The following is a 16,309-nucleotide window of genomic DNA, read 5'->3' as shown; positions in this document are numbered from 1 at the left end:
TAGGCTACAAGCAAGGTAGCTTCAAATGAAGACCTCTCCAAACTGGCATATAGACGATAAAGCAACACATCATGTATAATCGCTTTATTTACCTGAAACCACAAATCATGTGATACATAATACAATCGTCAGCTCTGAAATTGCAGTACAGTTTGGCAAACACGTGCCATTGAAGGGACTGACTGCTTTCAAGATAATGTATGCATCACTGTATCACCGCACCCCGCCCTTCCCAGATACTGCAAAATCTGCTTCAAACATATCGCACATCACAGTGCAAAGCAAATAGTCGTTATTTTACACATCCTATTCAAAAAAAGATTTCCTTAGGAAAAGATGTACTATTGTTCGTAAATGAATGTCTTTAATTTAGCAATACTATACATTAACTATTACACATCTGATCAAATAATTCACTGCTTCAGAGGACATGCATCATGGAATATTGTACATTAATATAAAACTATGACATTAAGTTTATTAAGATGGCATGAGAACTCTGTCTTGTCTAGTTTGAAGGCCACTAAGGCTCCCCATGCAGTAAGGGTTGAGGGACTGGTTCATTTGATTCCAAAAACACTTCATACCCATTTATGCCCATTCTGTTTAAAATATTTACCATTTGATTATTAGTACTTTTTTTTGTAATGGAATTGCTTATGAAATGTATCAATCATGTCTTTATCTCTTTGACATGCAGGTCTTGGAAGATGTGGTGCTGCTCAAAAAACACATACACAACACTAAAACCTTACAGTTCCTGCAAGGGATTTAGAGGGGCGGGTTTACACGGCACTAGCTGCAGAGAGAACAGAGAAAGAGAGAAACCAATCAATCAGAGGACGACAGAAATATGGCATAGGTCAAAGAAGCAAAAGGTGCAAACCAGAGGCATGGCTTCCTCACTAGACATTTAAAAAGGCATGGTGAACAAAAAGCCATTATTAAAAGGTAATCTACTGCTTCATTTTCTACTTACAGTCATAATGTCTAGGGCCATGCCACATACAAGCAGGATGGGAATAAATGCAGTAAGCCATATTAAGTGAAACACCATGCCCTGCGAGTCGCATGTCAGAGGCCAAAACTTGCTACCAGTAATGACTTTACACATCAATCCCTTAAAAACAGACTTGATCCAGGTGGAACTAAGACAGACACAGGGTCTTAATCCTATAGTGTAGGTTTGGCTGACACTTAATGTAATATCACTCATGGAATGGTACCATTTAAAGAATGTATCAAAGACCAAGAGCACAGACTCGACACTTATTCTTTCAACAAGGAGAAGAGTTACTGCTGTCAGACTCAGACAGCAAGGCTCGGTGTGTGACAGCGACAGGATGAGAGGAGACACTAGTGGGCAGAAAGCATGCAGGCAGAGGGTACTCACTTTGTTGGGTTAACAGGCAGAAGGCATTGGAAGAAATAGCAGTTAGGTTTAAGAAATCTCAAGCGCTTACTGGCCTGGTATCGGCGAGGGCATGCTTTCCAGGAATACCTACCTACAGTGTGTCTAAAACACACAAGTAAACTAGTGTAAAGGTATGGAGGCACTGTAAAACTCCATCACATAGATACTATTTTGTGTGCTATGTACAGATATACAGACTCTTCTACCAGCCAGTCATCTTAGCCTTTTAGAGTTGGGCCTATATACTATGGCCAAAGCAGTCTCCGCTTAGTGACACACCCAAACAGGCAATCCAGACCACATAAAGGTCCCACCAAGCATCCATCTTGTGCTCAACTGATAAGATAAATCAGCCCCTTGGTGCATTTATACATATTCAAGTACAGTATGTGCACAATATACATAATCTATATCATAATTATTGTAATAAAGAAACTACAGTGCCCGTAAATGAAAGCTAAACCTAAAAAAAGTGAACCTTTATGGGAATAACAATAGAATATGTTGTGTTCAAGTAAACGTGTTTAACGACAGGCTTGTCTATATAAAATAATTGCTTTGAATCGAACTAAGGTAACATTTAGTCCTAACCCCACTCAAGAAACATAAAAAGAACACAGATAAAACTTTTTTTTAAAGATCTTAAAATAACATGAAAGGCAAATGAGGGCTTTATTTCTTTCTGCAAAAGCAAAATGGTGCATACCTCAACACTCAATATGACAATGTTTATGAAAAGCTTAGTGAGAAACACGGGTAGTTATCGGTAGTCATATTATTAGCGTTGAGGTAGCTGTGCCTAGTGCAGAAAGAAAACATGGAGATCAAACGGGAAGGAAACATTTATTGTTGAAGAAATCTCAGTTACTCATGCCAGGGCAGAATACATGCATGTTTTTGTGCAGACTTCTGAGTCAGTGCAAATGATGGTCCTTACAGTTACGACACACCATACTTATCCACAAGGTCTTTAGAGGTGAAAGTTCACACTGAAAACAAGAGTCAAACGTCTAAGTCCTGTGCACGTCGCTTATGGGTCCCGGCTGCCCGCCCCCACCTACCCTTTCCCAAAGCTACAAAAATCTTCATCTTGATAAAATAGTGTTAATTCTCTGTAGATGTCTCATAAATAGATGATTTTTACGCCTGTTCAAAAAAAGGGGGGGGGGGGGGGGACAAAACACAACCAACAGCTTGATATAAAACGAAGACACACGGACAAATGATTAACCTCAGGGAATAGTGAATGGTAAAAAAAAAAAACTGGATGGACAAAAATGTCCTGGAGACAAACCTAGGAGAGGGCTCACAGATAGTATCTGTCGTCGACACAGGTACAAATGTTGACTTGAGCGCTCACTGCAGTTGATGTGGTTGTTGTAGTTGATCCTGGTTAATGGGGGGGGGGGGGGGGTTGTTAGATGTGTGTTAATCTCCACTCACACTGGTGCACTGGGAGGGTTGTGTGCTGGAGTCAGTCAGGACCAGAACAGGGCAGACACATTAGTGTCGATGCTGTAGAGCCACAGCACCAGCGGGAGGGTGATGCCCACAAAGGGCCAGGAGATGCCCTCCGTGCATGCAGAGGGGGACCAGCCTTTGCCGGATGACTTATACTCTGGCTGGTTACCGGGTTCCAGGTAGTTCCTGGCCACGAACTTTAGCAGCTCATCAAGCAGGATGACGGGCAGGGAGATCTTCAACACCACCAGCCACTGGGTCAGGTCCAGAGGGGTGATCTGAAAAATGACCTGGAGAGGTGGAGGAAGAGGGATGAAGAGAGTGAGAATGGGGCAGCTAGAGAATAACCTGGGTTGAGAGGTTGATAGGAGTAAAGCTGACTTACCGGCAGTGGCTCTACGTAGAGGATGAGGAAGTGGAGGGACATGGAGAGGCAGATGGCCCCCAGCAGCCAGATGTTTTCCCAGGGGGGCATCCGCAGCAGGGACTGGTTCTCTGACAGGCTGGAAATAGAGAGGTTGAAGGTCACATTGAGATTTAGGGTCCACATACAGTACTCTATATTCCATTCTTGTAATTAGAAAGTTGTAGGAGTCCACTACTGAATGCAAATTATTCTTTGAGGATGAAAGAACGCTCCGCTCACTTCAGGGGACCCACCTGTTAAGGGCATTGCACATCTCAATGGTGACAAGCACAGACAGGGCCATGGTCATTGGGTAGGGGGACTCAAACACATGACACTCCAGGTCGGCAAAGTCAGGGTTGTCAGGAGAACACTGCAGGAAGTGGCTCTGTGGGGGGAGGAGTCAGACAGACACGAGGGACTTAGGCTGGGAGGTACAACACCACACCGACAGTAAAGCTGACCTCTAGGAGCTAGTCTCACCAGCTGGTACAGGGAGATCATAGGGCCGTCCTCAGCGGCCACGAACCACCAGGTAGCGGCTCCCACTGTGGCAGCTCCCACATAGCCTGAGGACAGAGATGGAGAAACAGTTGACTGACTGTGGGACAGACTGGTTCTCTGACTAGGGGGTGGGGGCAGAGGAGTGCACAATAACACTATATGGCAGGGTATGCCAGTAGTAGTAAGCTTGACCAAAAATGGGAATAAAGCACAACAGTCCTATTAACTCACATCCGATGGCCAGGTATCTGAAGAAGAGCCATCCGGAGATAAGGGGCTCCTTGGCGCTGCGGGGGGGCTTGTTCATGATGTCCAGGTCGGGGGGGTTGAAGCCCAGTGCAGTGGCAGGGAGACCGTCTGTCACCAGGTTGACCCACAGCAGCTGAACTGGGATCAGAGCCTCAGGGAAGCCCAGAGCAGCCGTCAGGAAGATACTGCCCGCACAGAGAAACATTGTTAACACCACCAGCACCACTACAAAGACCTCAGTGCCAGGAGGAGGTACGTCAAACAGCTGACTCACCAGACGACCTCTCCCACGTTGGAGGAGATGAGGTAGCGGATGAACTGCTTCATGTTGTTGTAGATGGCCCTGCCCTCCTCCACAGCCGCCACGATGGAAGAGAAGTTGTCATCGGCCAGGACCATCTCAGAGGCTGACTTGGCCACGGCAGTGCCAGAGCCCATGGCGATGCCAATCTCTGCCTTCTTCAAGGCAGGGGCATCGTTCACTCCATCACCAGTCTGTGTGGGAGAAAACACAGATACTTAAGGGTGGATAGGAGGCTACATGACAACAGCAATACAATAGATATACAAGCTTTACAGGTACAGTAAGGATAAAGATGGGGGATGTGAGCGGGGGGGGTTCAATGTACCATGGCCGTGATCTCATCCATGCCCTGCAAGAACTCAACGATCTTGGACTTGTGGGAGGGCTCGACACGGGCGAAGCAGCGGGCGTTGGTCACGGCATCGCGCTGTGCCTGGGGAGACAGGTCGTCAAACTCGCGGCCTGTGAACGCCATTTTGTCAACGTCGTCCTCCTCGCTCAGGATGCCGATACGGCGGCAGATGGCCACGGCAGTGCCCTTGTTGTCGCCGGTGATCATGATGACTCGGATGCCGGCCAGGCGGCACAACTTGATGGAGGCAGCCACCTCTGTCCTGGGAGGGTCCAGCATGCCAACGCAGCCCACGAAGGTCAAGCCAGACTGGGCAGAGAAACACACACACACACACACACGATCAGCGTCGTCATCAGGGTTCCTCTAGAACTGCACAATACAGGACAATGTCCAATCGTTATACTAGATATTATATTAATAGATATTATCTACTTCATGCAACAGTGGTGATGAGTAACCCTCACCTCGTAACCAGCGAAACGGGCACAATCAACCAGCACCATATCCTCCTTCCTGGGTGGGGCGTCCCGGGTGGCCAGAGCCAGGCAGCGCAGGGTGTCACGCCCTGTCCCGTACTCTCGGATTGTAGACATTATCCTCTCCTTGATGCCTGGGGTCATGGCAACCTTGTTGGTGCCCACCCTGACATGGGTACATCTGTCAATAACGCCCTCTGGGGCACCCTGTGGGGTAAGAATGAGTTTGAGGTTGAAACACAGATTCAAACACGGGTGACTCAAAAACACTTGGTTCAAAGTGAGTCAAGCATAGGAGGGTTGCTAAAAGCTGGTGATACCTTGACAAACATCTTTCCGAGGGAGGAGCGGGCCTTGTTGGCGGTGCAGTACACAGACATGGACTTCCTGTCTCTGGAGAACTCCAGGGTAAACTCCTTCTTCATCAGCTGCGTGATCACCTAATAGAAGACACACGACTCAGAAAACCTGCTAACAAACCAGCGGTGACGTTTCACACCATTCAACGGTTGCGGTTAGTGTGCTTACAGAGTTGCAGGCATTGGCCCTGTCGATCTTGGACAGGCCTTTGATGTCGGTGTCAAACGCATTCATCTTTTCCACCAGGCAGGTGAGGGCCGTCTCTGTGGCCTCGCCAACCTTCTCATACACACCTTTGGCCTGATGACACAAACATAAGCATTAGTCACTTCTACTCCACGTCCGTTGATGAGCCATATGAAGGAGAAAGGCAGGCAGGCGGACGCACAGACCTCATTATAGTCCAGAGAGGAGTCATTGCACAGGGCACAGATGGTGGCAATCTCCACTAGACCATCGTACGCAGAGGACTTCACTAGTCTGCCATCCTGGTACCTGGAGGGAGACACAAAGGACAGGGCCGGACACAAGAGGAAACGTTGGAGGGAGTTTAACAATACACGTATCTAGAAGTAAATCAATAATTGTAGCATGAATGGATTAGCATTAAGAGTGTATTTGGTACTCACACTTCTCCCTCGGGGGCGTAGGTAGAGCCAGTGATGGTGAACTCGTTCAGAGAGCAGCTGTTCCCCTCGGCCTTGTCAAGGATGAACATCTGGAGACCCCGACACAGTACAGAAAAGGAGGCCTAATCATCTCACGCCAATGTATGGTTACATTAGAGGCTGTTTCTTAACTGACACTGTAGATGGCAGCAGACCGACAACATAATAGCACAGTGGACTGCAGCAAGTCAGCGCCACAGAGTCTGTGAGGGCTGTAGACCACCCTATACTGTGTGTGCTTGGTTCTTCTATCCTAGTGGGGGACCTAAAATCCCCAAAAGTCCCCACAAGGATAGTAAAACAAGGAAAATTCTCCCTTGTGAGGACAATTCCCACATCCCCTGAGGGCAAAGGCTGTTTTAGGTTTAGGGTTACAATTAGGTTTAGAATTAGGGTTAGGGAAAATAGGATTTGGAATGAAAATTTTAGGTCCCCATGAGGATAGAAGAACATAGTGTGTGTGTGTACACACTCTGGGCTGCAAGGATTTAGATGCCCTCTCTGGCTGTGTGTGGGGGTTATGGTAGGAGTGTAGCAGTAAGCACTGGTTGTTTGGTTTAGTCCATACTACTCAAGTAAATAGTGGAGGCCGTCTGTCAGGGAGCCTGAATAAAGAGAAGAGAGGGCTGGAGCCCAGAGGGCTTGGCCTTTTCCCTCAGGAAGAACTGGACTGGTCCAAACCTAGAGTAGGCACACGCACACAAACACGGTCACAACAGCCAGTCAGCTGGGACACCACCACAGCAGTCTCAGTCAGAGATAAAAGGAAGGAAGAGTGATGGTAATCAGTCATGTCCTTTCCAGACGGAGGCCACACTTCAAAGAGCCTTGCTGGCGTCAGATGATTAGGAAAAAATGACATTCTCTTTCGCTGGATACATTATGCTTCTGTTACTGTGAATTCAACACCAACAATTTTGTGGAAGACTTTCTTTCCACGCATCACTGACCGAGATGAAATGGGAGATGGTTCCTGGGCAGTTACCTGAAGAAGGCTTGGTTCACTTTCGGCTCATAGCCTCTACCTCAAAGATCTTAAAGGGATACTGCGAGATTCTGGTATTTAAGCTCTTGATATCCTAGTAGCAATGCTACTGTACCTGTAGACTTCCAGTCATTGCGCTAAAGCTAGTTAGCAGTAGTTTCTCGAGTCAATGCTAACTTCCTTCATCCTGCACACAGAGACATCAAAATAATATCCGCAAATTCATCTGACTATAGGTAAGTAAATTAAAATGCCAGAATCTCGCAGTATCCCTTTAACCTACTTGATAGGGAAAATCAATGTGGAGGAAGTTTGGCATATTACTGCCAAACTACTGGCATATTAACATGATGCACTGCTTAAACAGATGTCCTCCTCACTTATGTAATGTAAACAATGAGATCAGCACAGTAGGACATGATGACTAGTAGTTACTAGTGCATTAAGGCGAAAATTGCATCATCCATTCTAATAATCTCAGTCTGCGCCAGAGGAGAAGGGAAATGACTAGAGAGGGAAAAACATTAAAATAAGACCATAGAGACCCATTGGAATGCTAGATCAAAATAAATGTATTCTGGGAAATAAATAGCCGCTGGCCGATAAAGAGTCTCTGATCCAGAAAAAAAAATCATGTTTTAAACGAGTGCAGTCAGCGGTTCGGTGCAAAGTTCTGTGCATATTCAACAAAAAGAGAATAAACATGCTCAATTAATAATTAAATGTCTCACTGCTCTGGGACAGAGCATGTAAGTGTGTTGGAGAGCCACTCAGAAAGAGGGAGGGAGGGAGGGGCTGGATGCTTTGCAGAGCTGTGACGCAAGGTCAGTTATGCAACAGCACCGCGGCTGAACAGTCACCCAACGGCTGAATGTAGATCACAGCCGCAGCGCATCGCTGCCTCAGCGCGTCGCTGCCTCACCACCTCTGTAACACAGCTCACTCTTGATTCTCCACTACAAAGAGCCTTCTGCTTACACCATCTCAAACCCAATCACAGCAAGGTAATGCAACAGAGCCATTTCAGAGGCAGACCTCTGTTCAGTCAGTGTGTAAAGCAAGATAAAGAAAACAACCAGACTCACCCTGCAGACAGACATCTGATTGGTGGTGAGCGTGCCAGTCTTGTCGGAGCAGATGACAGAGGTGCAGCCCAGGGTCTCCACAGAGGGCAGGCTGCGTACGATGGCGTTCTTCTTGGCCATGCGGCGGGTGCCCAGAGCCAGGCAGGTGGTGATGACAGCGGGCAGACCCTCGGGGATGGCGGCCACGGCCAGGGCCACGGCGATCTTAAAGTAGTAGACGGCGCCGCGGATCCAGGAGCCTCCGTGGACGGGGTCGTTGAAGTGGCCGATGTTGATCATCCACACAGCGATGCAGATGAGGGAGATGACCTTGGACAGCTGCTCCCCGAACTCATCCAGCTTCTGCTGCAGGGGGGTCTTCTCCTGCTCAGTGGCTGCCATCTCGTCACGGATCTTACCAATCTCAGTGTTCACGCCCGTAGCCACCACCACACCAATAGCCTTGCCAGACGAGATGTTGGTGCCCTGAAAACACACAGGTGGAACATTATGGCCACACGGTCCTGCACATGCTTGAGGAGAGCAGACTAAATGGAAACTTAAACTCTCTATTCACAAACCAAAATAACATAGCAGGATCTGCATTTGTAAGTACGTTTGATATCGAGTGATGCTGGCATAATTTGTGCCCAAATGTTAAAGATTCATGCATCAGGTCTTCAACTTAAAAGAAATAACTGAAGGAGAAGCTCAAACTACTAGCTGATGGTGGAGAATTCAACCCTCATACAGCCACTACAAGGAGCAGTAAGGAGTGAAGAGTGTTGCTTACAGAGAAGAGCATGTTCTTCTTGTCCTGGTTGACAGCTCGGGGGTCAGGCACTGGGTCGGTGTGCTTGATGACAGAGACGGACTCGCCTGGAATCAAAGAGGAGAGCAGTGCAGGTCACATATCACACTGATATCCCTTTGTCGGTGTCCATCGCCTCAGGGGAAAACTATATCAACTTCAATCATACTCCCACGCCACAATCAAGCCACAATCAATGTGTGACATTCCTCGCTCTGAATGCTTGTGCACATGATGCAGGGCAAAGCCTCTAATCATATGGATCAAGAGGAAATCAACCCTTGCTATTAACCCAGTTCGAGGTGAACTCAGTTCGTTCATTCATTCATTAAGGCTCGACATTAATGCTGATTAGGGCCTTACGCTGACCTTTTTTATTATTTTATTTGTTAAAAAAAAATGTTACAAGGAGCAGGTCTGTGCCTAAAGTGAAAAAATGTAGGCATACACAAAGAAATTAAGCAGCACAAAATATATTTGAGGTTATAAAGCTAGAATCCTTGCATTTTTCTATGCACACTGGTGCTCCTAAATAGAAATTCCAGAAAGCACAAATTATTTAGGCCGCACTGTAGAGCCCTGTTGTCTTGTCCAGGACAAATAAAAAATGATCACCATCTCAAATGATTACTCTGATCAGAATTGGATTAGAGGCCAACATTGGAAAAATCAAATGTATTTTTCACGTACATAAATAAAGAAAAGCCTATTTGCATATTGGCTACAGCCAAACCATGTGGACATGAGGCAGGCAGCAGAAAATGTAGCCAAACTTCAATGAAACTTAAATATTACATAAATAAGTTAAACACCTGTCATGTTTGACAAATATAATTTTACATTTGTAATTTAGCAGACACCCTTATCCAGAGTGCATACATTCTCGAACTGGTCCCCAGTGGGAAACGAACCCACAACCCTGGAGTTGCAAGCGCTATGCTCTACCAACTGAGCCACATAGGACCAATAATGAAGGATAATTGACATAACATCTAAAGACCTGATTCTGTCGACGTGTTCATTTAGACCGAAGCACAGCGCCTGTTGCGCACCGCACATCACCCACCTTGAATCTCATCGAAGGTGGTCAGCATTTTAAAACTAATTAACAAACGTAGTTGTTTAAAACCTGGATGTTTAATGTCATTTTATGAAGCATGTCTTTTTTTTCTAAGTAGCCTAGCCAAAATACGACCATAGAAATGTTGAGAGAATTATTTTAAAACCTTTAATATGACATTGAAACCAGCATTTCTCATGTTCTATTGGTTTTCAAATCAACTTTATTTCATTGTCCAGCAGCCAAAGGCATAATCCTATTCATATTAGCATCGATGCTTGTTGATGCATCTTTAGAACTCACCGTCTTCATTTCTTACAGATATTTGAATCGATGTATGTGCGGTGCGCTTTTGAGAACAGGGGTTTCCCGCTAATTGCATTTTGGAACATTCGCGTATAGCTTTCAGCCATGTGCGCATTGTTGAGCTTATAATATGAAGAAATACAACTATCACATTTTTTAAGCTAAATCGGTCTGATCCGTTGAGTCAGCCACATTGCCTTCTTAAATGTTTTAATGTGCAGCGGCTGTATGAATTTTGGATCCGTCTTCCCAGAACTGTCCGTTTTGAACCGTATAGATTTTTTTAAATCGTCCCAGGGACGACGGGTTGCCCTTAATTTCGAGCCCTGGAGGGAATTATTTTATAACGGCATAAAACATATTTGGTTGTAATTGTAATTTAGCAATATTTTATAGGCTACCAAGGTTGGCCAATCATCCTCCAGGAGAGCCTTAAAAAGGGGAGTTTGTAGCCTAAATTTTTGTCTGATTCTCTATGGTAAAAAAAGATAATGTATTTTATTTTGTAAAGTGGCATCCTTGCATCATACAACAATGTAAAAATTGTGTTACAGACCAAGTGACTTATCTGTCCTACTTGTTCAATGGACAAGCGGCAAAAAAAAAGTTAACGTCAAGCCCCTTGTCATGATATTAAATTAACAATGCAATGTCTTTCATTTTGATAAGCAAAAGTTAAACATTTGTTGTGCTGTGCTGAGCAGTTGGGCTTGAACTGGCTCCGACATTAGACACATCATAATAATGTACCGAGTGTAGAACAGCTCTGCAAACAGTCAGACCAGCAAAGAGACATTTACTTTAGAGACGCGAGTCATCTATCAAATAAAGTTTTGAATAACAAACTCTAAAGGAATAAACCTTTAGAGTTTGCCTATGTGGAATGAATGCAAATAAACCTGTGGCAGAGGACAATCAAGAGCGAGTCATACAGTATGCTTGCACGCTCAGAGTAGCTACTGCTATCAGTAAAGTCAGCTGTAGAACACCTGGAATGAGCATCTGTCAAAATCTATTTTTACTAGAGAAGTACAGTATCCTAAGTTGGTTCAGTATAGGCAGGGTTGCCAGGTCTAGATAACATTTCCAGATCAATGACCACTCAAAACCTGCCCAAAAAGCTCAAAATGTTTTCACAGTAAGAGAGTAGTTGCCACATTTATACAATAAACCCTTTTTCCATAACATTATCGAGCCAATTAAGGAATAGACGGAACTTGTAATAACATTAGAAGCTGAATTCGGTTTTAATCAAAATAATAACTCTTGAGAGCTATGACATAATAAAGGAATTCAAATATGTCGCAAGAGAAAATAATTCGCACTTAAACTCGCCTGATCATTTCCATCAATGGATGTCGGTTTAACTAGTTTGACTGCTATGATTAAGCAATAAGGCATGAGGGCAGTATTGTATATGGCCAATATACCACAGCTAACGGCTGTTCTTAAGCAGTATCCAGTGCCTGGATTCGGCAGTTAGCCGTGGTATATTGGCCATATACCACAAATCCATGGGGTGTCTTATTGCTATTATAAACTGGTTACCAACATAATTAGAGCAGTAAAAATAAAAATGTTGTCATACCTGTAGTATATAGTCTGATATACCACGGCTTTCAGCCAATCAGCATTCAGGGCTCACACCCAGTTTAAAATGGTAAATAAATCCCTTGTGTGGATGTGCATAACTATAGAGAAATCCGACAGGAAAGTTTGAGTGATGAAAGTTGGACAGAGGGTCTCAAAATCTCTGAGTAAGAAAGACTTGGACGAGAAAAAAAAACGAATGTTAGGCTATTTTCTGGCAAATGTGCCATCATTATGTGCCAGATGTTAAAAGACTACAAACCGTTATAAATGGACAATTTGTGAGATTGACTTGCTCCCAGCTGTGCCCTGGATACCATATGTTCGTTCGGCTAGGTGACCTAAACTGGGAAATGCTTAACACCCCGGCCATCCTACAACCTAACCTAGACACCCTCAATCTCACAAATGATCAAGGAACCCACCAGGTTCAACCCTAAATCCGTAAACATGGGCACCCTCATAGATATTATCCTGACCAACTTGCCGTCCAAATACACCTCTGCTGTTTTCAATCAGGATCTCAGCGATCACTGCCTCATCACCTGCATCCGTTATGGGTCCGCAGTAAAATGACCTCATCCCGTCAGTAGAGGATGCCTGGTTGTTCTTTAAAAGTATTTTCCTCACCATCTTAAATAAGCATGCCCCTTTCAAAAAAATGGAGAACTAAGAACAGATATAGCCCTTGGTTCACTCCAGACATGACTGTCCTCGACCAGCACAAAAACATCCTGTGGCGTACTGCACTAGCATCGAAGAGTCCCCGCAATATGCAACTTTTCAGGGAAGTCAGGAACCAATACACACAGTCAGTTAGGAAAGCAAAGGCTAGCTTTTTCAAACATAGAGCTGCAGGATGCAAATTTAACTCCAAAAAGTTCTGGGACACTGTAAAATCCATGGAGAATAAGACCACCTCCTCCCAGCTGCCCACTGCACTGAGGCTAGGAAACACTGTCACCACCGATAAATCCACCGCAATATCAATAAGCATTTCTCTACGGCTGCCCATGCTTTCCTCCTGGCTACCTCAACCCCGGCCAACAGCTCCACACCCCCTGCAGCTACTTGCCCAAGCCTCCCCGGCTTCTCCTTCACTCAAATCCAGATAGCAGATGTTCTGAAAGAGCTGCAAAACCTGGACCCGTACAAATCAGCTGGGCTAGACAATCTGGACCCTCTCTGAAATTATCCGCTGCCATTGTTGCAACCCCTATTACTAGCCTGTTCAACCTCTCGTATCGTCCGAGATTCCTAAAGATTGGAAAGCTGCCGCGGTCATCCCCCTCTTCAAAGGGGGTGACACTCTAGACCTAAACTGTTACAGACCTATATCCATCCTGCCCTGCCTTTCCAAAGTCTTCAAAAGCCAAGTTAACAAACAGATCACCGACCATTTTGAATCCCACCGTACCTTCTCCGCTGTGCAATCCAGTTTCCGAGCTGGTCAAGGGTGTACCTCAGCCACGCTCAAGGTACTAAACGATATTATAACCACCATCGATAAAAGACAGTACTGTGCAGCCGTCTTCATCGAACTGGCCAAGGCTTTCGACTCTGTCAATCACCGTATTCTTCTCGGAAGACTCAACAGCCTTGGTTTCTCAACCGCATGCTCTTCAACCGATTGCTGCCCGCACCCGCACGCCCGACTAGCATCACTACTCTGGACAGTTGTTACTTAGAATATGTGGACAACTACAAATGCCTAGGTGTCTGGCTAGACTGTATACTCTCCTTCCAGACTCATATTAAGCATCTCCAATTCAAAATTAAATCTAGAATTGGCTTCCTATTTCGCAACAAAGCCCCCTTCACTCACGCTGCCAAACATACCCTCGTAAAACTGACTATCCTACCGATCCTCGACGATGTAATTTACAAAATAGCCTCCAACACTCTACTCAGTCAACTGGATGTAGTCTATCACAGTGCCATCCGTTTTGTCACCAAAGCCCCATATACTACCCACCACTGCGACCTGTATGCTCTCGTTGGCTGGCCCTCGCTACATATTCGTCACCAGACCCACTGGCTCCAGGTCATCTATAAGTCTTTGCTAGGAAAAGCTCTGCCTTATCTCAGCTCACTGGTCACCATAACAACACCCACCCCTAGCACGCGTTCCAGCAGGTATCTCTCACTGGTCATCCCCAAAGTCAACACCTACTTTGGCCGCCTTTCCTTCCTGCAGCTGTACTCAGCCCATCTGTAAATAGCCCAGCCAACTACCTACCCCATCCCCATATTGTTTTTATTTACTTTTTTTGCTCTTTTGCACACCGGTATTTCTATTTGCACATCATCATTCTGCTCATCTATCACTCCAGTGTTAATTTGCTAAATTGTAATTACTTCGCTACTATGGGCTATTTATTGCCTTACCTCCTTACTCCATTTGCACACACTGTATATAGATTTTTCTATTGTTATTGACTGTACTTTTGTTTATCCCATGTGTAACTCTGTTGTTTTTTTTGTCGCATTGCTTTGCTTTATTCTTGGCCAGGTCGCAGTTGTCAGTGAGAACTTGTTCTCAACTGGCCTACCTGGTTAAATAAAGGTGAAATAAAAATAAATAAATAAATAAAAGGCATAAACCCAGATTTAATTCTGTAGCCTATGATTGTAATTCAACTTTGCCATAGTTTGCGAGAATAAATGCAGGTAGCCTATAGCCCCTGATAGTCTACAGTAGCCTAGACAAGATGTAAACTGAAAGATTTAGCAGCTTGCTTAGACTAATTTATTAAACATGAATAAGCGAGCCGATTTCAAGATAAGTGTTTGTGTTTCCCAATAGCCTACTGAGGATGGGGGTCCACAATTCAATCACTGAATTAAATAACATGTGTATGATCTGAATATGCTTGTCAACAACAGCCAGTGTTTATTTGTTTGGCCTAATCTAAATGCATTCTAACAACTGATCTGCAATTGCAATAGAGCTTTGACAACGTCCAATTGAATTAACTAAACTTGGCTCTTAATAATCGCACAATAACAAAAAGGCTACAACAAACTGAAGTTATTGGCTATTTAATAAATCAGTTTGCCAGCTCCAGGTAGACTACACAAGTGGCACAAATTGATTTGCAATGACTCCAGTGATTGTAATTTCTACATATTTTCTGTATCAATTGGTAGCCAACAGTAGCATATAAATTAATAGGCTAATTGATGGCCAGAGGTAAATGTATCATTTCCACATTTAATGTCAGTTTCATTAAAAAGAACCACGCAAGGGAGTTCCATAACTGAGAAGTGAGCATGCGTAAAACTGAGCATGCGTAAAACACTTTGCTTGATACCGTTTTCTTTAAGTCCACATTATAATGGAGTTTAAACCACATCCAAGATAATTTATGTAATACGCTCTAGTGCGCCCAAAGTCATTTTCCAGAGCTTTGTCTCCATTATGTATTGACGTGCATCAGCTCTAGCTGTTAATATGTTTTATGGAAAAAGGGTTGGAGAAAAATAGGTGTTTCTATAATGATAATCTAAAAACAGTTGTCACGTCGTGACGCGCGTTCTGTTATGGCTCCTCTCATTCATGTGACTCAGCCAATAGTGGACTAAGCTGCAGTGCTCTCTCTCTCTCCCTCTACACCCCCCCTCACTCACTCAGCAACAGCCTGCCTCGCTGCCAGCAGCAAGTCACAGTGAAATATACATATATTTTTTTTAAGAGAATACCACGGCGGCCGCGGTGTGACATAGAAATAACCCAAAAACCCGCAACCAATACATTTTCACCTGCAACATAATTTTCAAAGTAGCCCAATTCGGCAGGAAAACCGTGGACATGGCAACCCTGAGTATAGGAAAAACAGTGCAGCAAACAGCCGTGTGTCTTACCGGTTAGGATAGACTGGTCTACTCTCAGGGTTGTAGATTTGATGGAAGAGAGACGGATGTCTGCAGGAACCTTGTCTCCAACTAGGGGGGAAAGAAGACAGACACACAGAGAGAATTAGAGAAACAGATTACAATGTCATAGATGGACAATGATGCATTGCAATCAGCAAAAAGTGGACACATGATACCTCACATGACCTCCATAACATCTGCCCATGATGTCAACTCATTGTAGCACAAAACAGACACAATATAGTTACAGGTCTCTCAAGAAAAACTGGTTATGCATGTGCAAAGCCATAAACAAGTTTAAGCCTATGCTTTAAGCAGAACATTATGAAAAAACCCACCCTATACAGAGTGCTTAGACTAATGGACCTTGAAGACTACCAAGCTGTTCACTGAAATATAGATGCAATTTATTCAGCATCA

The 16,309-nt window shown here is 44.6% G+C and overlaps 1 protein-coding gene across 3 annotated transcripts in view; it reads right to left on the bottom strand.

Moving 5' to 3' along the window:
* Positions 1 to 69: 69 nt before the first annotated feature.
* LOC106579957 (sarcoplasmic/endoplasmic reticulum calcium ATPase 2a) overlaps positions 70 to 16,309 on the bottom strand; it is a 47,839-nt gene continuing 31,599 nt past the window's right edge. For 2 of the 3 annotated variants that reach the window (XM_014160407.3, XM_014160409.3), the window contains 15 exons: positions 15,878 to 15,958; positions 9,040 to 9,125; positions 8,268 to 8,732; positions 6,159 to 6,247; positions 5,922 to 6,024; positions 5,698 to 5,829; positions 5,490 to 5,609; positions 5,158 to 5,376; positions 4,664 to 4,999; positions 4,309 to 4,529; positions 4,017 to 4,219; positions 3,765 to 3,850; positions 3,536 to 3,669; positions 3,261 to 3,378; positions 70 to 3,165 (listed from right to left, as the gene is read on the bottom strand). In XM_014160407.3, coding sequence (XP_014015882.1) covers positions 2,893 to 3,165; positions 3,261 to 3,378; positions 3,536 to 3,669; positions 3,765 to 3,850; positions 4,017 to 4,219; positions 4,309 to 4,529; positions 4,664 to 4,999; positions 5,158 to 5,376; positions 5,490 to 5,609; positions 5,698 to 5,829; positions 5,922 to 6,024; positions 6,159 to 6,247; positions 8,268 to 8,732; positions 9,040 to 9,125; positions 15,878 to 15,958 — 2,666 coding nt within the window. In that variant the 3' untranslated portion in view covers positions 70 to 2,892. The remainder of the gene's footprint in view (positions 3,166 to 3,260; positions 3,379 to 3,535; positions 3,670 to 3,764; positions 3,851 to 4,016; positions 4,220 to 4,308; positions 4,530 to 4,663; positions 5,000 to 5,157; positions 5,377 to 5,489; positions 5,610 to 5,697; positions 5,830 to 5,921; positions 6,025 to 6,158; positions 6,248 to 8,267; positions 8,733 to 9,039; positions 9,126 to 15,877; positions 15,959 to 16,309) is intronic. The other variant, XM_014160408.3, reaches the window with a different exon arrangement.

This window comes from Salmo salar, chromosome 20 (assembly GCF_965601325.2).
Source record: "Salmo salar chromosome 20, fSalSal1, whole genome shotgun sequence".
Lineage (NCBI taxonomy): Eukaryota > Metazoa > Chordata > Actinopteri > Salmoniformes > Salmonidae > Salmo > Salmo salar.
The sequence above is the reverse complement of the archived record's forward strand: the minus strand, read 5'-3'. Positions and strand labels throughout refer to the sequence as shown.